Genomic DNA, 23,590 nt, shown 5'->3' with positions numbered 1-23,590 from the left:
TAAGTCAGTTTCATATTGTACATAAAGCCAAGGTATAATATTTCAAAGTGCGGTGATTGATCATGTTACACTGGTGAAATAGTCTGAGATTCAGGCTCATGCACCATCATAGGAGCATTGGAGCCAATATGGCGGAACAAGGATGCAGTTGCATAAAAAAAAAAAATCTATAAATAGCAAGGTTCTTGTGGTTTCATCGTTGTTTCCAGTGGGGAATCATTAAAAAGTTGCACATCCTGTCCAAGTCATGTGTAGTAATCTTGCTGCATGATAAACACGTTTAAATGTATGTTATTTATGTGAAACATACTGACGTCGCATAACAGCTAAGACACTGAGGTAAACAATTTGTGCTTTCTAATGATTTTACTTGTAGAACATGTGTGCCACTAATTTATTATGCTAGAACTAGCTCGCTGGTCTAACGTGTTGTGTTGTGTAAAAAAATTAAAAAAAATAATACTCGTACGTTGATGCTCAAACCGATGTTTTTATTTTAATGATGTGTCTAACCCTTTAAAAAAAAAACACACTACAACTTCTTATTAGACGCTGTAACTTTTAGTACGGCCATATGCGCACAGTTCACTGCATTGAACTACATCCAGAAACATTGCAACACATATTGCAGAAATGTTGCAGTATTTAAAGGAATGTTTACAGCTATTAGGTGATCGTCAAGTTGTAATTACGATGACGTTAAATATTAATTAATGTCGGTATTTTATGCCAAGGCTTTCTGTATGTTGCTGATGATTAAGAACATTCTGCACTTTATGCTGTAGTAGATATTCAATCCAATACTGCTTGAGAAATATGAACTGTTAACAACTGTGGCACTGTATATATATATATATATATATATATATATATATATATATGTTTATTTGCTTATTTGATTTTTGTTTTGACGTTTCATTTACCTTTTCATTTTTAAATGTAATGTTACATTTCTACATGTACTGTAACTAATGCAAAACCCCTTCTGTATGTTGCAGATTACTGATTAACAATGGATCTGCCTGAAATACTGCACAGGCTCCAAATCTCAGGTGAGACAGAAGCCCCAAGTCCCAGCCTGCTCCCGGGACCCCCTGTGGCCACAGTTCTATCCCAGATTCAGGAGTTACTCCAAGCCGGGAAGTCCTCCAAAACCAAAGAAGATATTCTACAGGACGTCATGCGCTTATTCGAAACCGCAGATAGCCTTTGGCTTTTCTCCAGCTGCTGCCACAGTGAAGGTCCTGACTTGGGTAAAGTGTACGTGGGTTTTACTGGCACGCTTGTCCAGTATGCTGCACTTCCACGCTGTGAGACAGACAGCGGGGAGTTGTGTGAGAGCTGGTATAGCTCAGTCCCTGGAAAGGCTTGCACTGTGGCTGGCGTGCTTCTCCGGCTGGTGAGGAGGCTTGGAGCCTCTAATGTTGTACTGCCCTGCGGAAGCACAGCAGCTCCTGTAAGGTCGCTTGTACGCAAGCTGCTGCCCCCTGTCTTTGTGTTTTCTGCTGCACACATGCAGGGTCTTCCCTGGACCGATGCGCAGTCAGAGCTTGCTGCACGGGAGCTCCTGGCTGCTTCAGTGCAGACTGCGGGCTGTGAGACTCTAACTGAACTGCTTTGTGGAAAGACAAGCAGTGACGATGAAGGGATTTTGGGGCCTGTCTTGGAACTCCTGAAGCCAGAGATGAAGAAGTGAGTAGGAGTTATTTTTAAAGGTTCTTTGTTTTGGAAGTAACTTGTGTTTTGTTTAGTTTTCCTGTGATTTTTGTTTCAAATGGAAAGTTTCATGTGAAACCACACAGTGGTAATTGAACCAAAATATATTCAGACAGTTGCCGTTTCTAATTTTCATTTCCTATTCCAGCAAGAAATTGCTTCTGAAAGTACTTCATGAGTGAGGTGGGGAACAATATCACTGTTGCACAGGCTTTGGTACAAATTCTTCATTTATGGGCTTCAGTGCACAGGCAGGGTTCTCCCCAAGCATTTTCAGCAGAGCGGGCTGCCCCTCTTGCAAGCACGGTGAAAAAAAAATCTCGGAACCACATGACAGCTCTGAGACAACTCCCCGCTGTCTGTCTCACAGTGTGCTGCTGTGTTACGTCTTGACACTGCATTTAATCAATCAGAGTTGAAGGCGGGGGGGGAGGGGGGGTAGAAATGGCTTTTTTTACAGCAAGGAATTGGGTGGTATGATGTGCAAGCTCTGGCAGAAACACAAACAAGATCGCAAAGGATCAGGGGATAAATGGAGCAGTGTAGCCTGGGTATGAATCAGGGTGGATTATTATTCAATTTCTTATTATTATTCAAATTATTTGTCTTATTATAAATTTAAGGTAAGGCCATTTTATTTTGCTGTTTAAAAGTGCTCCCGGCTATACAGAATTCCCAGACAGGATAACACTAATATCCTTTCCCACTACAAAGAGGACTTGAAACTCACACTAGCCCTGCACCCAGCCCCTGGTTTCAGAACTTTCTTCCTTTAGGTATATTATTGAAATGATGCCAGGATTTTAAATAATTCGGCCCCTGGTGAATCTGTAAGTTCTTCATGCAGCTATAAAGAAGGAAGAATTTATCAAACTCATGACTGATTTAAATGTACTTAATTCAGGGTAGTTGTGAAAACCAGGATTGTTTATTTACAAAATAAAAATAAAAAGATCCTGTTTGCTACGAAAGAACTTCAGTTCCACTTGCATGTGTTTCCCGGATTTAAAGATTCAATTTGGTTCAGTTAGAGGATTCTCTATTCTCAACATTCTTTCAGAGAGACCTGGAAGCTGAACCAAGCCACCAAGCACGTGTTCTCGTGGACCCTGATTCAGGTGAGCCGGCCCTGGCTCTGCTCTTACCTGGACTGGGTCTTTCCCCCGTCGCTGCTCATCTCTGACGACTACCGCACTGAGAACAAGGTCCTGGGGGTGCACTGCCTGCACCACATCGTCCTCAATGTCGTGAGTTCAAACTTCACCACCACCAGTGCCATCTACCTACGGGGGTCATTTTCAAGCAAACAAACCCTTAGCTGATTCGGGCAGCAAATTTGGGGTGCATTTTTGCTGTCGGCAGACTCCCTCTTCAAAACTCAGGAAGCATAAGAGCCCTTGTGTTTAAGCAATGCTATGCATTAGTCTTAGATGAATCTTCTTAAATTGATTGAAGACTGCACTTATTTTAGCAATCTTAGCTTAATGTTATGTTGTTGGTTACTTGATGTTTTACTAAGCTTACAACAATGCACTTGACCTTTCCTTCATGTGCAGTAGTTATTAGGGCCCTGTGGTCCTAGACTGCAAGTGTCCATACAGTTAGAGTAGGGCTGTCAGTTAAGCCTCAAAATAGCAATCGATTATTTGGCCACACAAAATATAATCGTTTGAGTAAATATCGATGATTGTACCGTACATGTTCAGTGCACTCCTCTTCCTGCGGCGTTGTTATTTTAATATCATTGCTGTTTAGTAAAAGCTTGTGCACAACAATTGAATGCGAGGGGTAATCACGCCTTGGTAGCGTCAAGAGAAGAAAAAAAACAACAACATTCACAAGCCTAAAGCAAGTTTAACATACTACAGGAGTGTTACTAAAATATTTATTCCAAACAGATTACAGTACTTGTATGTAATCTATATAAACTAGACACGAGTTTATGAAAAACATTTTTTTTTTTTTTTATTCAGTGACAGCTGCAGCATCACGCATTGCATCTTGTTAATACTGTACCACCTAACCTTCACTATCTGTGAAACACACAATGCGGAAATCCCTGCCTAAAATAATTAATAATAATAATAATAATAACAATAATAATAATAATAATAATAATAATAATAATAATAATGTACAACGCAGCACGCTTTTTTGTGTGTTTGTTTATACAGAGGGGCATGCTTACAAAGCATTTTCAAAACTGATTCGCTGGTAGGATGGGACCAGCAAATCAGAAGCTTGTTAACACAAGCAGGAAAAGAAGAGCATGCCCACTGCTTATCTGGCAGAAATACTGTAAATAGCAAGGCAGTGCGTTCGGTGCAGTGTCGTTGATAAACTTAAATAACGTTATTATGCGTGTTACAAAAATGTAATTATTGAATCGATTATCCAGTATCTATATCGATGTATATAATGAGGAATGGAATCGATCGAAGAATTGATTTTCGATTTAATTGCAGCAGCTGTAAGTTATAGTCACTGTGTCATCCTTTATCACCAATGGCGTACATCAATAACTTTTCAGAGTAAACAGTTCCAGAACTCAATTGAAAAGTTATTAGAATTACAGAACAACATGTTATTGGCATTTTGATCAGTAGCTAATAATTTTAGCTAAACACCTTAAAGTTAAGGATTGTCATTTTTTTGTACAGTCCCCTTGCCTTTGTATGATGTTTGTAATCCTCATGAGAACAATTGCAAACATCATATAGATGTGAGGGAATAGTGAGTAAAAACAAAAACAATTCAGTATCCTTTTACTGAGCTACTCCTGTAGAGGTTCTATTGGGAGGCGTTTCAGTTTTAAAGCAATGGCAAACTAACTTTGTAGCCTTTCCTAATAAGAGTGCTTTAATGAGCACATGAATGATTTCCACCTTTGTTTCAGCCTGCAGCTGCTCTGCGGCAGTTCAACAGAGCCCAGGTGCTGTATCACGCACTCTTCAACCACCTCTACACACCGGAGGCACACCTCATACAGGTACAGCAGGCATGTGTGGCTACCATTCGCCGTGCACAATGCAATCCCTTTAATAAGTAATATGACCACAGGCATGACCCCAGTGAGTTTCACTGTCTTTTTACGTGGCGTTGACAAACACAGCCATTAGCCAAATTGGTTTTCTCAATAGGGTCCATCCAGGATTGATACCCCCTCATTGTTCACAGTGAGGATCACATCCAATATAACAGAGCAGTGCTGCCCAAACCCGGTCCTGGAGAGCCCCTATCCAGCAGGTTTTATAGGTAACCTTTAATCATCAATTTCTTAACACCTGGAACAATTTCACTGTGATCAATTAAGCAGGTGATTTATTAAATTCATTTATTAAAGTCATTTTGAGATCATTTGGTACAAAAAATGAACTACCCTTTTCAGCCCTCAATGGCCTGGATTACATGCTGGGAAAATGTCATGACTTATCTGTCTACTGTCATGACTTATTTAAGGCGGTACAGCTGAATTATTTTAGATAATTTTGGTTTGTTTAATTTAACAATTCCTGCTTTGAAACTTCATGTTGTATTTGATTTTTGTATAATGTATTACATTTGTATTCAAACATAAACCAAAACTAACTAAAATTGTAATCCAGACCGTACCACCTTAAATAAGTCATGACAGTAAACAAGTCATGACATTTTCCCAGTATGTAAACTGGCCCAATGACCAGAGTTCCCTTAATTGAACAAGTTACTTGCTTAATTGATCAGTAACATCCATGTGTTCCCAGTCTTTAGAAATTAGCAATTTAGGGTGACCTACAAAACTTCCTGGATAGGGGCTCTCCAGGACTGTGTTTGGGCAGCACTGTAATAGACTGTCTTTAATATTAAATTGCCTCTCTGCCCCACCCCAGGCTGTTCTTCCCTGTCTCTTAGACCTGCTCTCTGTGCTAGAAAAGCCCCCCCAGAAAGCAGGGGATCCAAGGAAAGCCACCCGCTATGATGAGGTCCTGAGGCTGGTTCTGACTCACATGGAGATGGAGCACAAGATCCCCCTGCGGAGGGTCTACGCCAGGAACATCCCGCCCTTCATAGACAGGTGAGCAGCAGAACTAACCCTAACCCAGCCCTAACCCAGCCCAAACCCTAACCCAGCCTAAACCCTAACCCAGAGCTAACCCTAACCCAGCCCAAACCCTAACCCAGAGCTAACCCTAACCTAGCCCAAACCCTAACCCAGAGCTAACCCTAACCCAGCACTAACCCTAACCCAGCCGAAACCCATCCCAAACCCTATCCCAGCCCAAACCCTATCCCAGCCTAAACCCTATCCCAGCCCAAACCCTGACCCAGCCCAAACCCTAACCCAGAGCTAACCCTAACCTAGCCCAAACCCTAACCCTAACCCAACCTAAACCCTAACCCAGCCTAAACCCTAACCCAGCCCAAACCCTAACCCAGAGCTAACCCTAACCCAGCCCAAACCCTAACCCAGAGCTAACCCTAACCTAGCCTAAACCCTAACCCAGAGCTAACCCTAACCCAGCCCAAACCCTAACCCAGCCCAAACCCTAACCCAGCCCAAACCCTAACCCAGCCCAAACCCTATCCCAGCCTAAACCCTATCCCAGCCCAAACCCTAACCCAGAGCTAACCCTAACCCAGAGCTAACCCTAACCCAGCCCTAACCCTAACCCAGCCCAAACCCAGCCCAAACCCTATCCCAGCCCAAACCGTAACCCAGCCCAAACCCTAACACCCTGTCCTTCATAGAGAGGTGAGCAGCAGAACTAACCCTGACCTCCCACTCTTCATAGAGTGAACAGCAGAACTAACCCTAACCCACCCTTCATAGAGAGGTGAAAACTACAGTTGCACATTTACTTTATATTAAGCCTGCTGCTGTTTGCTCTCAAGGTGTATCAACCCCTAATTAGCATTGCAATTCAATAAAAATGTGTGAAATACTGTGAATTCAGGAATTTTAAACACATTAATTAGCTTAAATGCAGTTGGATGCATGTTCACGAAGATCACTATATAAATGAAATCAGCATGGTATTGTATAATATTGCATCTCGGTCAGCTTACTCTCTGGCTTACCCTGGGCAGGTCGCTGCGCGAGTCTCGGAGATCATCGGAGGCCGGAGACCGACTGACTCAGCCAGTCTAAATGAAATGAATAGTGCGCTTTATTAACAGAATAAAACCACAATAATACAGGGTTGTAGTCAGCACTGCAGGGCCTGTCCCTGTGACTAGGGCCCTCCGTGTAGGACACTCCAATGGCTGCACAGTCCAGCAGTACCTCTCCCTACCGCAGCTGGGGACTCGGAGAGCGCGGACACTCCCGCGCCGGGTTTTTACAGCAGGGCTCCGTCCCGCCAAAAAAATGTAACAATTTAAGACTGAAGAGGGAGAGCTTGGAGTTTTCAACACAAAAACACAACCAATAGATAAATCGACAATACAAACACAGGAGACTATTCAAAAACACTAGACCCCTCTAGTATAACAATATCAAGGTGATTTTGATACACAAATCCTCTATTTTTTTTATAAATCAGTGCAGAATTGTTGCATCCATTATGAAACTGAGAATGACTATATGGTTTCACATTTTAAAAATGTATTTTTCGTTGCAGCATTAAGCAAAAATAATCAGATGACCCATTTATATTACTATGTTCTTCTAAATACTCTCCACATGTTTGTTACAATTATATATTTAACAATATCATTGTTCACACTTGCCAGACTGGGAATTGTGATTGTTCGTCATCTGAAACGGCTGGAGAGGGTGATTGTGGGATACCTTGAAGTTTATGACGGACCAGAGGAAGTGGCAAGACTTTACACACTGCAGGCTCTAGAAAACACAATACAACATGCCTGGCCTAGGTACAGAACAACTATGTGTGATTGTAAATATTGGGAAAATATATTATTGCACTGCATGTGTAATTCTCAGGAAAAACATTGAGTTGAGAGACTTTTACTAGAAAAAAAAGATTCTGATCAAGTGCACGAAAGAGTGAAGTTTTTAGTGTAAAACTGAACAGGATTGGGGGACACCGGAACTTTAAAAGAGGCAGCTTTGACAACTGGCTACTTTTATCTTCCATTTACAAATGGCTAAAGTTTTGGTTCCAGATGCTTTTTAATCCTACCATTGCAATTCTTTCTGTACAGAATGGCTTCCAGGTTGGATGTGCTTGTGAAGTCCCTGTTGAGGCTGATTTACGACGTGTGCACAGACTGCAGCCCCACCCCACAGGCAGTGAGAGAGGACCTGCTGCAGCGAGCAGCGCACTGTCTCATGCTGCTGCACCGCTGCTGCGACCACGAGCTGCAGGTATCGGCTACCTTACGCAGACACACAGGATAAATGTGCACGCAGCGCTCCAGATGAGCTGCGTACCTGCCGGCGTTGCGCATTAGAAAATCTGAGATACGCACTCAATTTAAATTTAATGCGTACAAATACGCAGACCAATTTTGCTGCTCAGCTTGTCTGCCTCCCCTCCCGCCTCCCAATAACAACTACATCTCCCAGAATACAATGTCTTCAGTAACTAGGAAACTACACCAGACAAACCAACCCAACAAACATGATCTAATCTCTGGCTAGCCCTGTTGTCTTTGCAGCCAATCACAGTAAGAATAAGGAACATTTCAAGCTACACAGGTTGAAGTCCAGCTACAAATCCAACTGGAACCATCATCAGAGGCAACCACTAAAAAAAGGTGCCTATAATATTAAACAAATTGTTTTATAACTTATTAATGCATTTCCTTATTTATCTGTATGGATTTATACAGAAGTTAATATGTTCACTGAGTTCAAGAATGTAATGTTAAAATGTAAGTTATTTTTCTGTGCTTTATATATATATATATATATATATATATATATATATATATAATCATATTGGCAGTGGTCAATAAATGCCTACCCCATTATCATTAAAGATTGTACAGTTATTATCAAGATTACTCATGACTTCAAGGTAATGCATTTTACTCACTCAAAAATTTGTGGTTAAGTTACTCCCATACCCAAAACCTTATGTGGAGCGCTGTGTGCACATCTACAAAAACTCATTGAAACTTGCTGTCATATTTAGTGCTTATGCAAAATTTGTTGTCCATGCGGACATCGGGACGAGCTTGAGATTCTTTGCCCTACTGTGCAGCTGCACTGCACCACACCGTTTAAAACTGACATAGTTCAGGTTTATAAACCCATGTTGAAAATCCCACATCTAATAGTATTAGTTTAACAAAAAACAAAACAAGAAAGCTCCCTACAGCTCCTAACTGCACTCATTGGTGGTTTAAAGTAGCAGTATACACAGGGCTGATTGATGGAAGAACATGTTCACCAGTAACAATAAATCATCATTTAGTGTGAACTTGAGTGTGGGGGCACTGCAGCTTTAATAAGAGATGTTTCTCTTTTCAGGCGGTTCTTGCAGGAGTTCACAGCACCTGCCCCGACGCAAGAGTGTTGGAATGCATTGAGAAAATTCAGCAGGATGTTCGAAGACAAGAAGCAAATGTGGAATGGTCTAACTGAACTGTAATGTGAATTAATGTCTAACCCAGTAGACAGAATGTCATTTCTGTGAAATGGAAACAACTGAAATTGCACTTAAATATCTGCTCAGTGATGTACAGTAGCATGTGTATCTCGAGTGCGGAGGACTTGTAACACAAATATTGTTGACTTGGTCAACAAAATAAAAATGCTTTGACAGAATGTGCCCACCATTTCTATTCTGTGCATACTGTCTAATAAACAGGGTACTTCTGTATAGAACCTAACCAAAGCTTTACAAATGCAGGGCAGCATCTCAGAACAAATTCCCATGCAAAGCTTCATGAAAATCTGAGTGGAGCCATGCAGCATCTTCTTATTTTTCATTTTATCAGGTTTCCAATTAAACTCCAAAACTCATACATAAGTTAAATCTCAACTATGACTAATTCTGATTCTAGAACTAGAGCATCTATGTGAATGCAACATGCAGGAGCTTTACCACTCTCTCCCCGTCGGGGAATGACAAAATAAGATGATACTGATCACAGTGTTGGTATTCTATGTGCACACACAGACATGAGGGTTTATCAATTGTTTCCAAAAATCAATCATTCATGTTAACAGGAAAATTCACATCAGCTCTGTTTCATTTACTCGGACACCCGCATGCAAAAATGAACTAACCAGTCCAACTTATTTTAGGGTTACAAAAACAGAATGTTTTGGATAAATGAAAATATATGACTGTTCACTTTTCACAATATGGGATCCCAATTATGAGTGGGATGTATGAATATACCAAAATATTTTCAGATAAAGAAGTGTGTTTTATTTAGTCACCTTCGGAAACAGGGAGCCTTCCACATGCTGGGGAACCGAAGACAGAAAACCAGTACTGAAATAACGAGCTCAGTGTGAACCTGAACACATCTGTAGCACCTTATTGCAATTTTTTTTTTTTTTTAACTGCTATGGTTTTGGAAAATAACTTGGTTGTTAATAACATCTTAAATGAAGCAATCAGCAAAAATAGACATTGCACAATAATTGTTATTGCTAAGATTTAGCAAAAGAAACGCCAAGTTTTTTTTTCAAGGTCGACATGTAAATAATACATGCAACTAAACAGCTTCAGCCCACTCTGAAAGTTTTCATACTGGTACTGTGTCGACAGAACAAAAATTATAAAAGGGCTTGAATACCAAATGAAAAAAAAGCAGAGGCTGGCCGCATTATTAAATGAGTATGATGTCATTCTACCATGGAGTCTAAGAGCCCAGTGATATCCTGTGGGTCCGGGAGGCAGTGTGACTGGATACACAGGACAGGATGTGCACACAGTGCATTATGAAGCTTTCTCTTTGGCGGGCGGTTCAGTCTCTTGCTCATATTCGATCTCCACGTACGCTCGCTTCTTCCTGATCCCTCCTTTCAGAGGCGCCTTGCCCTTGGACTTCTTGCCCTTTGCAGACTCGCCCTCCGTCTCCACTTCCTCCTCGCTCGCAATCTCCATTTCAGACTCCTCATCGCTGGATTTCTCCTCCTCTTCATCACTGCTGCCCTTCAGTTTATTCATTTCCTGAAAGAAACGTTGTTTTCAGTTTGGAATGCCTGGCCACTGAGAATACACCCTACCCATCACTCAGCCACATATGTTTCATGCACTCCATAGAGTTTATACATATTTATTTATCTTATTTTTTATTAAAAACAAAGAAACAACCTGTAAAGACAGTTTCACCCAGTTTAGTTTTCAATACATAAACCCAAAACAGAAAACATTACCTTAATACCAGCAAACTGGTGAGCAGAAATAAATATTAAAAATATACACTAAAATCTCAACAATAGAAACATAAGTAGGCAGCATACAGTACAAAAATACAATAAACATGCTGTCATAATACTACCAAAAGACACACAAACAGTGTCCTGTCAGTTATTACCTTAAACTTCAACTGCTTTTGATATAGGTGTTTCTCCAGTATCAAACCAGACCCGGTTTTATTAAGATAATGATTTTTCTTTTTACCTCAAAGTCACTTAGGTCGCTCTCATCTACATCGTCATCTTCCACAAACTCCCTCTGCCCAACATCCTGCAGAGAAGAGGGGAGAGTCAGAACGTGCTGTAAAACAGTACCTTCCGAAGAGCTCTTCAGGGTGTATGTGCTCGACGAGAAACACATTTATGAAATAGTTAAAGAAATGGATCTTAACATTTCAGTATGCCTATCCCCCTCCCAAGAAATGTGTTTTCTAAATATTAAAAAAATATTTCTTCATTCACATTTAGAACATTTTATAACAATGTTACATAGATCCAGTTTTGCAGTCACTCGGCTCATAAGTAAGGCTACGATTTTGGCACGGTCATTTTCAGTAAATTTCACGGGTGAGGTGCGGCAAAAAAACAAGAATTCGCGGAAAGGTCACCAAATACATGTAGTTTTAGCTACATCAACATACAAAAGAGCTTTCAAATAGTACAAATAGTACACAGAAACCAATAATATAAAGACTGTTGCTTTTGACTACTGACAAGTTTAAATGTTACAAAACTTACAGAACACACTTCAGACTCGAGGGTCTCTGACACTGTGCGACAAGTAGGACTTGTAAAAAAGTGCCTCCTATTTTCTGTTCTGAATGCCCCTTTATCTAATCTCCATTTGTGACCCCTGGTCCTTGTTTCTTTTTTCAGGTCAAAAAAGTCCCCTGGGTCGACATTGTCTATACCTTTTAGGATTTTGAATGTTTGAATCAGATCGCCGCATAGTCTTCTTTGTTCAAGACTGAATAGTTTCAATTCTTTTAGCCTGTCTGCATATGACATGCCTTTTAAACCTGGTATAATTCTGGTTGCTCTTCTTTGCACTCTTTCTAGAGCAGCAATATCCTTTTTGTAACGAGGTGACCAGAACTGAACACAATATTCTAGGTGAGGTCTTACTAATGCATTGTAAAGTTTTAACATTACTTCCCTTGATTTAAATTCAACACTTCTCACAATATATCCAAGCATCTTCTTGGCCTTTTTTATAGCTTCCCCACATTGTCTAGATGAAGACATTTCTGAGTCAACATAAACTCCTAGGTCTTTCATAGTTCCCTTCTTCAATTTCAGTATCTCCCATATGATATTTATAATGCACATTTTTATTGCCTGCATGCAATACTTTACACTTTTCTCTATTAAATTTCATTTGCTGAAGTATATCTCTTTCATACTTCAGCTGCGACAGAAGTATGAACCAGGCTTTAGTTGTCCACGATTTTGAAAGAAACAGCATGTTGTAAAGAAAGCCTGTAGACAGACAGGCGCGGCACGCAAGGCATTTTGCCGCCTGTATCGCTGCCATTGCTTTAATATGGAGATGGACAGATCAGCGCGGCACGATACCTTCCTGTAGCCAATCTGATACTGTGTCCCAGGCTTAAGTCGGTTAACTTCTGTTCTCCGATGCATTTGTTCTTCTGTCTTTACAGAAAACGGTTCACTCACACTTTGTTGTATTTTAGCTGTCATGCTTGCTCGCTCATCTGTCTCATTCGCTGACCTACATCACTCCACCTAAATGCCGTGTGCATACGCAACCAAACAATTTACAGATACTCGCAGACTTGGATTTTCAGTGCATGACATTCTGCATTGTTTAAAAGAAATAAAGGAAGCCCCTAATCAAATGTGTTTTTACATCCATTTCCAAGATTTCACGGACTTTATTCAAATTTCCGATTTCTGTGACAAAATCACAGCCTTACTCATAAGCCTTTATAAGCTTTTAATATTACTAACATATATTGGCAAAAGAACACCACATCCTAAATTATCATGGCAATCTATCCCAAGGATTATTTAAATTATGCTATTCTAAATGCAGTTTTTAAAAATAACAAAATATAAACAACTATGATTACTGTGTGCCAGACACGGCATAAAATGCCAAACCATCAGTTATCTTTATTGCAGTTGTTAGTTTTGTTATTTGGTACTTTTAATGAAGTGTTGATTTGATTATTCCCACACTTGGTGGCAGTACTGGATTCTCACACTCACCTCATCATCCTCCTCCTCTTCTTCCTCAGATGAATCTGTTTCAATGTCTGCGTCCTGCTGCTCCAAGGCCTTGTCGAATGCATGGCTTGGGAAATTGTAGATATCTCCATACTGAAACCCACAAAACAAACACAATGTCACGCCCGCTGATTAGCTACAGGCAACATGAACCTCACTGCACTGCACCGCAGCTCTGGTGATTAGAACAAATGAAAGGACTGGAGAGCCGTCAGCCAAACTTCAAATACACAATACTTCACTTGACAGCACGGGCAACTGCCATAACCATGTAGCATGATGTGAAACCAAAACAGAAAATATCGAAACAAAATCCAAAAATGAGAAAAACAGGGTTACAAGGGTGTCCTTATTGTGCCCTGTTTGAATGCAAGGTGCTGTCCTTACCGTGCCCTGTTTCAATCGCTCAAGCAGTTCCTTCTCAATCGCATTGTCCAGCTGAGCTGCAATAAGAGCCTTTTCCTAAAACAACAGAGAAATACCAACAAGTAGTATTGAATACATAATATACCAGCATGTGGTATTGAATACACAATATAATCTCTAAAATGGCAACAATTAGTCCAGTGGTACAGTTATGAAACAGATAATACATTACTTAAGAACATTCCCTTTATTCCAACCTATACCTAAATAATACAAAAATCACAATCATCATCATCATACATACCTCTCTTCTTTTCTCTCTTCTTTCCACTTTCCTGCTCAGAGGAACAATTTTTCTCCTAGAAAAGGACATATGCCAATACATTAGGTTCTATTGTGCACTTTGATTTTTAGCTATGGCCACAAGTTTTGCATCACCTAGAATTTTAGGATTGAGACATAGGACTACAAAATGACATCGCAAAAGTCTACTGGAAGCCATAATAGTAGTACAGTATTTCATGTTAGATTTCAAAATGTCACATTTTTCAATTTGTCCGTTTTTCGTTAAGTATATGGAAAACTACAAAGCGGTGTGTAATTCAATATGTTAACGTAACATTATTCAGCAGGTTAACATTCTACTTTATGAAGCAAAATGTGTTAATTCTATAGGGCAATGCAAGACTTTTGGCCATAGCTGTAGATATATTTCAAATTTCAAAGCCTGAAGAAAAGGCATCTAGACAAAACATGTGTCACTGAAGTTTCTTTTAGTATTCCTACATTCAGCACTATCGAGTTTGTAAATGCAATGGAAGCAGGTCGTTGTCGTACTCACTGTCGTTTCAGGGTGAGCTTGCGGATTCGGATGAGGTACTGTGTGATCTTGGTGAAGCGCTGTTTACACTTGTGTCTGAGGAAGCGAGGCCAGTAGATGAGATTTATATCTATCTGTTCCAAAGCCTTCTCGTAATTCTTGCTCAGCTTTACCTAGAAAGGGAAAACAGTATGTGTAGCCACACTGTGGTTAGACCACTAATCGAGCACTAAAATGGTATTCATCATTTTGTGTGTCTTGATTATTTATTGTAATTCTGGTCACCTAAAATGAAAGCATAAGCACCCTTTTTACTGAGATGTAATGTTCCTTTCTCTAACTTCATTTGCTTTCTTTTGCAATAATCTCAGAGCTGCAAAGGGATGGGCTTTGAAGAAGGTTGTGAGAACTGAATTTATTTAGCCTAGATCAAACAAGAATTAAGGATGGACTTAATGGAGTCTTGAAAAATGTATCAAGAGCTGACAAAGTTAACCCCAGCCATTTAAATGCAGAACAAATATTAGGACCAGAGGACACAGTTCGAAATTAAGTGGAGACAGACGTAGGACAGAGCGTAAGAGACACTTCTTTACACAGTGGTAAGGGTATTAGGGTTTTAACAGAAACATTTACTTGTACTAATTAAGACATTATAGTGCCAGTGTAGGAACAGCGTCAAAACTTACCCTTTCCCACATTCTGGCTGGAAAAGCAGCTCTTTCTATGACCTTCATATATAAGAAGCACTGGCCTGGAAATAAAACATGTTTAAAAACGATTAACACAATCCCATGTGTATACTACACTGCAGCATCTGAATAGTGTAATGAATGTAATCAATACATGACGGTGAAACTACCAAACGAAGATCTTCAATGCTTTGCTAGTAGAGTATTCCAAGTTACCTGGGAATTTTTGCTTTTCAACCCCAAATTCCAAGTCAATGCCATTATAAATTTACAAACAATACCACATCTGACCATTTTGCAGACTCCCTAAACTGATATATGTGTGTAATATCTTACAAAAAAATAAAGATTTCATATGAGCAGTTGTGAGAGATGCACATGTTATAGCAAACATATATGTGCTTTTAAAGAAGGTGTATCTGGTATGATCCTAAGCTCTCAGTTCCCATGCCTGACTCTCAGCCAGTCTGTTCCACTTGCTCTTCAGGTTATTTCACCGGGTGTCTGAGTTCTATGCATGTCAATCATAAGGGGAAAAAGCTGGAGGGTTACTGACAGGAAAGAAGGCAATGAAGGGGTGGAAAACCAGAGCAGGTGAAATACACAGATACTCTATTATACTCTCACTTCATTGAAGTAATGCATGCAAACTGGGACAGGATGCAGGTACGACTCCTATTGCATAGCAGTTTCACACATTCCAGGTTTTACTATTAGCTTAATTATCAGTGTATAGGTAGCAAGCTCAGGAATGTCTTAATAAACTCATAGTAAAATCTGGAATGGATCAAACTGCTATACAGTGGGAGTCTTATTTCCATCCCAGTGAGAGCTTTGTATAACCTTGAATGGTACCAAATGGTATCAAATGAAGACACGTGTTTGCTGTAACATGCTTCTTTGAAAGCTGATGGAGGTGCAGAACAGGTAGTACATATGGAATGATGTATTTAGCTCGAATCCCTGGACAGTTCATTATATAAGAAGTGCCAGCAGCAGTGCTTACCTTTCTCCTCTTTGATTGTGGCATACTGGCTGTTAGCCAGGGGACACGATGATCGGTTACACAGGCCTGTGATGTTGTATTCATTCCGACAAAAGTTCTGATTTTTTGTTCTAAAATTAGGAAAATAATTAAGAACTTGGATTATCATGTTACCTATAAATATACAGTATTGTGCAAAGGTTTTAGGCAGGTGTGAAAAAATGCTGTAAAGTAAGAATGCTTTCAAAAATAGACCTGTTAATAGTTTATATTTATCAATTAACAAAATGCAAAGTGAGTGAACAGAAGAAAAATCTACATCAAATCAATATTTGGTGTGACCACCCTTTGCCTTCAAAACAGCATCAATTCTTCTAGGTACTCTTGCACACAGTTTTTGTAGGAACTCGGCAGGTAGGTTGGCCCAAACATCTTGGAGAACTAACCACAGTTCTTCTGTGGATTTAGGCTGCCTCAGTTGCTTCTCTCTCTTCATGTAATCCCAGACAGACTCGATGATGTTGAGATCAGGGCTCTGTGGGGACCATACCATCACTTCCAGGACTCCTTGTTCTTCTTTACGCTGAAGATAGTTCTTAATGACTTTCGCTGTATGTTTGGGGTCGTTGTCATGCTGCAGAATAAATTTGGGGCCAATCAGATGCCTCCCTGATGGTATTGCATGATGGATAAGTATCTGCCTGTACTTCTCAGCATTGAGGAGACCATTAATTCTGACCAAATCCCCAACTCCATTTGCAGAAATGCAGCCCCAAACTTGCAAGGAACCTCCACCATGCTTCACTGTTGCCTGCAGACACTCATTCGTGTACCGCTCTCCAGCCCTTCGGCGAACAAACTGCCTTCTGCTACAGCCAAATATTTCAAATTTTGACTCATCAATCCAAAGCACCTGCTGCCATTTTTCTGCACCCCAGTTCCTGTGTTTTCGTGCATAGTTGAGTCGCTTGGCCTTGTTTCCACGTCGGAGGTATGGCTTTTTGGCCGCAAGTCTTCCATGAAGGCCACTTCTGACCAGACTTCTCCGGACAGTAGATGGGTGTACCAGGGTCCCACTGTTTTCTGCCAATTCTGAGCTGATGGCACTGCTGGACATCTTCCGATTGCGAAGGGAAGTAAGCATGATGTGTCTTTCATCTGCTGCAGTAAGTTTCCTTGGCCGACCACTGCGTCTACGGTCCTCAACGTTTCCCGTTTCTTTGTGCTTCTTCAAAAGAGCTTGGACAGCACATCTGGAAACCCCTGTCTGCCTTGAAATTTCTGCCTGGGAGAGACCTTGCTGATGCAGTATAACTACCTTGTGTCTTGTTGCTGTGCTCAGTCTTGCCATGGTGTATGACTTTTGACAGTAAACTGTCTTCAGCAACCTCACCTTGTTAGCTGAGTTTGGCTGTTCCTCACCCAGTTTTATTCCTCCTACACAGCTGTTTCTGTTTCAGTTAATGTTTGTGTTTCAACCTACATATTGAATTGATGATCATTAGCACCTGTTTGGTATAATTGTTTAATCATACACCTGACTATATGCCTACAAAATCCCTGACTTTGTGCAAGTGTACCTAGAAGAATTGATGCTGTTTTGAAGGCAAAGGGTGGTCACACCAAATATGGATTTGATTTAGATTTTTCTTCTGTTCACTCACTTTGCATTTAGTTAATTGATAAATATAATCTATTAACATGTCTATTTTTGAAAGCATTCTTACTTTACAGCATTTTTTCACACCTGCCTAAAACTTTTGCACAGTACTGTATAATTAATATTATTTGTTTTATTGCTTTTGTATTCTTTATATCATTAATGTTTATTTGATAATTAATTAATTATGTTATACTCAAGACTTGTTACCATTTGGCTCCATCACCACTGATGTTTGTCTACATAGTTTTAAATATTTTTTGTAAATTATTATCAGTGTTAATTTTTATTATTTTGGCTTCAGTAGATCTATATGAATTGAAATAGTCTAATCAATAGATTAGAATTCAATAATTAACAATATGATGTATTCCTGCCATTATCGTTGCTATTTTTCTGTAACTTGTACTATAATTCAACTATATAATAGTATTTAGCAATACATTCCCTCTAATGTCTATCAACATATTAACATATTAATTGGTCTGGGTACATGTTGTTTTGTCTTTAATTGAACCCCTGTTTTGTCTTTAATTGAATTAAGATCTTAAATACTCCGGTGTTCTCCATTCGGGAGCACGGAGGATGGTCACGTGACCAAAACGTTTGCACTGAGCACTTTTCGCACCAGATCAATTTTTTTACCTGTTATGATGACAGTTTTTCAATCTTCAAATAGCAGTGTACGGATCATTTTGGAATTTTAATTATTTTTTGTTATTTGTTTATTTAGCAGAGACTAGGGTGTGTGAACTATGCATCAGCTGCAGAGTCACTTATAACTACGTCTCATCCGAAAGACGGAGCACAAGGAGGTTAAGTGACTTGCTCAGGGTCACACAATGAGTCAGTGGCTGAGGTGGGATTTGAACCGGGGACCTCCTGGTTACAAGCCCTTTTCTTTAACCACTGGACCACACAGCCTTAAAGACTTAAAAACAATACACACCCTGAATACTCCAAACTGACATTAACATCACAGTCACATATCTTCTGGAATTTCAAACATTCTGATTCTTGTAATTTTGAAGAAATACTACCGTTGTGTCCCTACAGCTAATAACATGTATATGATATAAACGAACAGGACTGTTAACGAATTTCATTTCTCACGCGGTCGCTGTAGCTTTACACAAGTCTAATCAGACAGGTACACTTACTTGACTTTGAACGAGCAGAACTGTCTGTTTCCAACGATATCCCAGATGACCTACAGAACAGTGACACGGCATCAGAGATGTAAACAGCTTGATTGAAACAATACCAAATTATAAAATAAATACAACATCACTTTCAACATTGAATGGTCTGGCAAACAAAGACTTCAAACGTATACAAAAAGAATAATTCCTGTTTGATTTGTGGTAAACAAACAGTTTTTTCCAGTTTCAGTTACCAATACAGATCAAATCTTGAACACTTGAAATGTATTTGCTTAAGATTGTAAGTCGCCCTGGATAAGGGCGTCTGCTAAGAAATAAATAAATAAATAAATAAATAAATAAATAAATAAATCTAACATCAGATACCAAAAACTCAGGCAGCCACATTACTACAAGAGTCACCGCGAATCTGTGTGTAAACCGGCACTATTAAGATAGCAGCATTTGCTTTCCAGATGTACAATTTAATACCCGCGAGTTTTTAAAACATGTGTTAAGCGGCTAAATCGCTAGACAACACAGAAGAATTATAATTATATTAACTAACAGTTTAGATCGACTAGACCTAACGTGTTAACACCACTCGCACTCAAACCGGTACTTACATCGTCGTGCTGCATTTTCTTGGTCTATGCGAAAAGATAGATATATATATATAAATAAGATGTCGTGAAGTTGATTCGGTGTATTTCAATATCGTGAATTTGATCAGTACAGTGTTTGAAAAAGCTTCCTATCTTTCTGCTCTGAATTTCTACACGTGTAATCAGGAGGCAGCCATGTTGGTTAGTGCCGGACACTCTCACATAATCTCGTGAGAGTTCAACAAAGGGACTCACATCTCGCGCTACCTGAGACTGAAGAAAAACTAGAACGCGAGAAGAAATAACAGAACGTCTTTAGGCTGAGATTCACGTGTGTTAATAAATAGATTTTAGAATGTTCCATACACAAGCGTTAATGCAACCAACAGTATTTCTATTTTATTACAGACCCCCCCCCCCCGGTTGAATTTTGTATTGCACTAACCTCGTCGTCCAACAGATGGCGTGTGTTTATTATGCATTAAAACCGAAGGCCGTTCTATCTCTTTTTTGTGTCAGACATTTACTGTATAAATAAACGCATTTCTAATGCATTGCAATATACAGTCATTTGGTGTGAGTTTGTCAACACGAATGCAATACTAACACATAAACATCATCATCATCATCATCATCATCATCATCATCATCATCATCATAATAATAATAATAATAATAATAATAATAATAATAATATCTTTATTTTTATATAGCGCCTTTCATAGTGGATCACCATCAGAGGTAGGCTGTGAACGGTTGGACACGTTATATTAAAACTACGTGAAGTGTATATCTCTCGTATCTATAAACCGACATTTCCCATTAAATTAGAATACAGTTGTATATCAATTTATTACAGAAGTACATACATAGAACTACACAAGAAACTGAAGAATGGTGTACGCCTACTGATTGAATAAAGCGTGTTTCTCATTATCTAGCCCTCAATCAATACAATAAAAAAAAACATAACACAACAGTATAACCGGTATGACACTTAAAAGCACAGACAAACAATAAACTTGAAGTCACAGGCAATAACTAGTGAATGTCAATTTACAAAAAAAAAAAACCTTCCTCTATCTTTCTTATAATAAACTCGTCCCATGGTTCAGAATCAGAAGGGTGCTGTGCCAGTCGTAACAAGATTAGAAGGCGGCACACGTCACGCAGCAATCACGTGATTAACCCATTCATCACTTCACTGAACCAGAAGGATCGACATGCGAGCGTCACGCCAACGTTACCCAACTACGACTGTCACTTTTCAAGTGGCGGTGACTGGATTTGAATTTTAATATAATAAGTTCAGAAAGATACAGCACCTTAATAAAATCAGTATACCAGTCCTCTGTATCAAATATGCAGCATTTTGATATAATTAACTCGAAATCCTGATAACATTAGACCAGGACATCGCCTGTAATATATTCATACTGGTGGCTTCTGGGAGATTCATACTTTGAACGTCTATTAAAGGGAATACATCAGTAAAAACGTTTATTTTGTCTATTTTTTCATGACATAACAAAAAAAGTATATTCGTTTCTTGATAAAACTTCCTGTTTTGATTTTTCTTTAAACTAAAACTGTTCTCATGCGAAAATTGGTAGACCGGGGGATAAAAGTAGATTTCTGCGCATGCGCGAATTGCTGCAAAAAGGGAAACTATGTTTACCAGGTTTTTAGCAAAACAATAAATACTGGAAATTATTTATTTATTTATTTATTTAAAAAAACGCCTTTTTTTGTTGGAATATATATCTGTGTGTGGATTAAATCAGTCCTTGCACGTTTACTCTTTGCTTGAGAAATGACGTTGCTGTCACATACTGTAAGCAAATATTTAATTGATGTAGGCTCCCTTAAATTAAGTTACCAAGGCACATTTCCACGTTGATTTTATGTCATACAATACATGTAATGCATATATTAACACTAATCATTTTTAAATGCGCTTTCAATATTGATATATAGACTATATTACAACTTAAAAATATAGGTGGAAAGGGGTCATACAAGGATGATAGGATGATTACATGCAATAAATAAATATAGGCTACTATAAGATGACACTAAAAAAAAAAACTTTTGACAGAAAATGCAGAACAAGTATGTGATATAAATCATATTTTATACAGCTTTTAATGGGAAGATGGGTAAAACACGTCTTTATAATATACGGAATATTGTTTTAAAAGTTTTTAATCAAATCTACATGTGGGACTGGTCCAAACCTGTTGTTTTACTATACAGAATGGTGTTTTTCTCCATTTTTAGTGGGAAGGTGGTATTTAAAGAAGTCGCTATATGAGAAGATCGCAAAACAAATACCGTTACTGGGATTACGTCCACGCTCCAAAATAGTATACGCAGTGAATCTCAAATCATTATGAACACAATGGGAAGAACTGATTTCCGTTACACGAGAGTAGATGTTAAAACTTCATGCTGATTTGAACTCGGCTCTCGCCAAGATAAGCACCAACTAAGACGTAGCTTTACAGTAAACTAATGTGATCCATCTGTGTCTCCATCCATTTACGTTTCCTTCCATATGATGATGTAGATATCCTTCTGTCTGGTGTTAATGACTGAAGTGTAATGCTGGCTCCAGGGATCAGCTTATTTTGCCTCCCTGGCGCATCAGCACACACAACGGCTGCGATGCTGGCTCCGGGGATCAACCACAGTGCGGCCTCCCCAGCGCATCAACATGACAACCGTCTGGATTGAGCTAAGTAGGGTACATCTCTGGGGTCTTCAAGTGGGCACCTTCCATCCTCAGTGTTTCGTCGACTAGCCCACGACACCTCAAGAGGGCTCGACGGTGATTCTGGCATCCCAGCATCACTCAACTCAGCCCAGCTTACTTACCTGTACATCAGCGTTTCTTTCTTTCTATTGTGCTTGAGATCCCCAGCCAGAATCTTTCCGTCTCAACCACAGCCAGTTGCTGCTCCTCTCTGCTGCTTCAGATAAGTTCTTCACTGTGCGACGCAACTCTTTGCCACTGAATCCGTCGTCTCTGAGAAACCTGGTTGTAGAGTGTGCCACAAATCCTCGACAACCCACTTCCACTGGGTAAACCTGGGCTCTCCATCCTCGCTGTTCCGCTTCAGTGGCTAGTTGAGCATACCGCAGTTTCTTCCTCTCATACGCCTCATCTACAGCGTCCTCCCATGGCACTGTTAACTCTACCAGGTGAACAAGGCGTGCTGATCCAGACCACAAGACAATATCTAGTCGAAGATTAGTGGTGGCAATCTCAGGTGGAGAAATAAGCCGTTGACCAACATCTGCCAGCATTTTCCAGTCTCTAGCAGCTTCCAGTTGTCCTGGGCGAGGTTTGGTTTTAACACCTTTTCTTGGTGGTTGCTCTCCTGGGCGGAGGAATGTTGTCTTTTGTGTGTAATGCTTTGATGGAACAGGTGGCAACTTATTGGTCATGTTACGCTTGTCTTCCAATGCTAAGGCCAAACATCACAGCACCTGGTCATGGTGCCAAGTAAACTGTCCTTGGCTAAGGGCCACCTTACATCCTGTCAAAATGTGCCTCTGCATGCGAATGCCATCACATTAGGACAGTCCTGCATGCAGAGGTCCTGCTTGAGGGAGGGTTGAGATTCGGTCAGACAGGTAGGCTGGGTGATGGTAAAATAACTTAAATCAGTATTATAGTAATAAGCACATTTTGTCAAATGATCTTAGTAACTATGTATCATTTGAATTATCGCTGCACTATCTTAACAGGTGGCTTTTAAAAAGTACCAAATAATCAAAACTGTGCAATTATTTATGCTATCAGTGCATAAAATGCCCCCAAACCATAAGTCATTTTTTATCAGAGTTGCTGTTTTTTTGTTTGTTTTGTTTTTGCTAAATTGCAGGTTTTAAATGATGCTGCAAGTATAGCAGCACGCTTATTAAAATCCAACCCTACAGTAAGCTTCGTTAGCAGGGTATACTACTAGCAGCTGAAGAAGCAGACACAGCCAGGCAGTACCAATGAGAGAGTGAGAGAGAGAG

General features: G+C 39.7%; 2 protein-coding genes and 1 non-coding gene across 3 annotated transcripts; 1 reads left to right on the top strand and 2 right to left on the bottom strand.

Moving 5' to 3' along the window:
- The first annotated feature begins 216 nt into the window (after nt 1-216).
- Nucleotides 217-9,433, top strand: LOC117397859 (TELO2-interacting protein 2-like). Its single transcript, XM_033996783.3, has 8 exons — nt 217-339; nt 999-1,692; nt 2,777-2,963; nt 4,613-4,705; nt 5,586-5,770; nt 7,429-7,572; nt 7,864-8,026; nt 9,137-9,433. Exons 2-8 carry the CDS (start codon nt 1,013-1,015, stop codon nt 9,248-9,250), a joined length of 1,566 nt encoding a protein of 521 aa, XP_033852674.3. The 5' UTR covers nt 217-339; nt 999-1,012; the 3' UTR covers nt 9,251-9,433.
- A 364-nt stretch (nt 9,434-9,797) lies between these two features.
- LOC117397922 (protein MAK16 homolog) lies at nt 9,798-19,785 on the bottom strand. Its single transcript, XM_059013599.1, has 10 exons — nt 19,583-19,785; nt 18,975-19,024; nt 16,176-16,285; nt 15,167-15,231; nt 14,499-14,650; nt 13,962-14,016; nt 13,679-13,753; nt 13,274-13,384; nt 11,247-11,312; nt 9,798-10,793 (listed from the first exon to the last, which is right to left on the bottom strand). The coding sequence occupies exons 1-10, from the start codon at nt 19,595-19,597 to the stop codon at nt 10,560-10,562; spliced, it is 933 nt and encodes a 310-aa protein (XP_058869582.1). The 5' UTR covers nt 19,598-19,785; the 3' UTR covers nt 9,798-10,559.
- An 891-nt stretch (nt 19,786-20,676) lies between these two features.
- Nucleotides 20,677-20,780, bottom strand: LOC117397981 (small nucleolar RNA U13). The gene has a single exon (XR_004543843.3). It is a non-coding gene; the product is annotated as a small nucleolar RNA U13 (small nucleolar RNA).
- Between the last annotated feature and the right edge of the window lie 2,810 nt (nt 20,781-23,590).

This window comes from Acipenser ruthenus, chromosome 46 (genome assembly GCF_902713425.1).
Source record: "Acipenser ruthenus chromosome 46, fAciRut3.2 maternal haplotype, whole genome shotgun sequence".
In the NCBI taxonomy this organism is placed as follows: domain Eukaryota; kingdom Metazoa; phylum Chordata; class Actinopteri; order Acipenseriformes; family Acipenseridae; genus Acipenser; species Acipenser ruthenus.
This window is presented reverse-complemented; position numbering and strand designations above follow the sequence as displayed.

What these genes read in the sequence shown, in the direction of transcription:
- LOC117397859 (XM_033996783.3), top strand. Translation starts at nt 1,013, where the DNA reads ATGGATCTGCCTGAAATACTGCACAGGCTCCAAATCTCAGGTGAGACA. An exon ending in ATCCCGCCCTTCATAGACAG is followed by an intron (nt 5,771 to 7,428) that starts GTGAGCAGCAGA and finishes CACACTTGCCAG; the next exon opens with ACTGGGAATTGTGATTGTTC. An exon ending in ATACAACATGCCTGGCCTAG is followed by an intron (nt 7,573 to 7,863) that starts GTACAGAACAAC and finishes CTTTCTGTACAG; the next exon opens with AATGGCTTCCAGGTTGGATG.
- LOC117397922 (XM_059013599.1), bottom strand. An exon ending in AAGCTCACCCTGAAACGACA is followed by an intron (nt 14,017 to 14,498) that starts GTGAGTACGACA and finishes GTCCTTTTCTAG; the next exon opens with GAGAAAAATTGTTCCTCTGA. An exon ending in GAAGAGAGAAAAGAAGAGAG is followed by an intron (nt 13,754 to 13,961) that starts GTATGTATGATG and finishes CTGTTGTTTTAG; the next exon opens with GAAAAGGCTCTTATTGCAGC.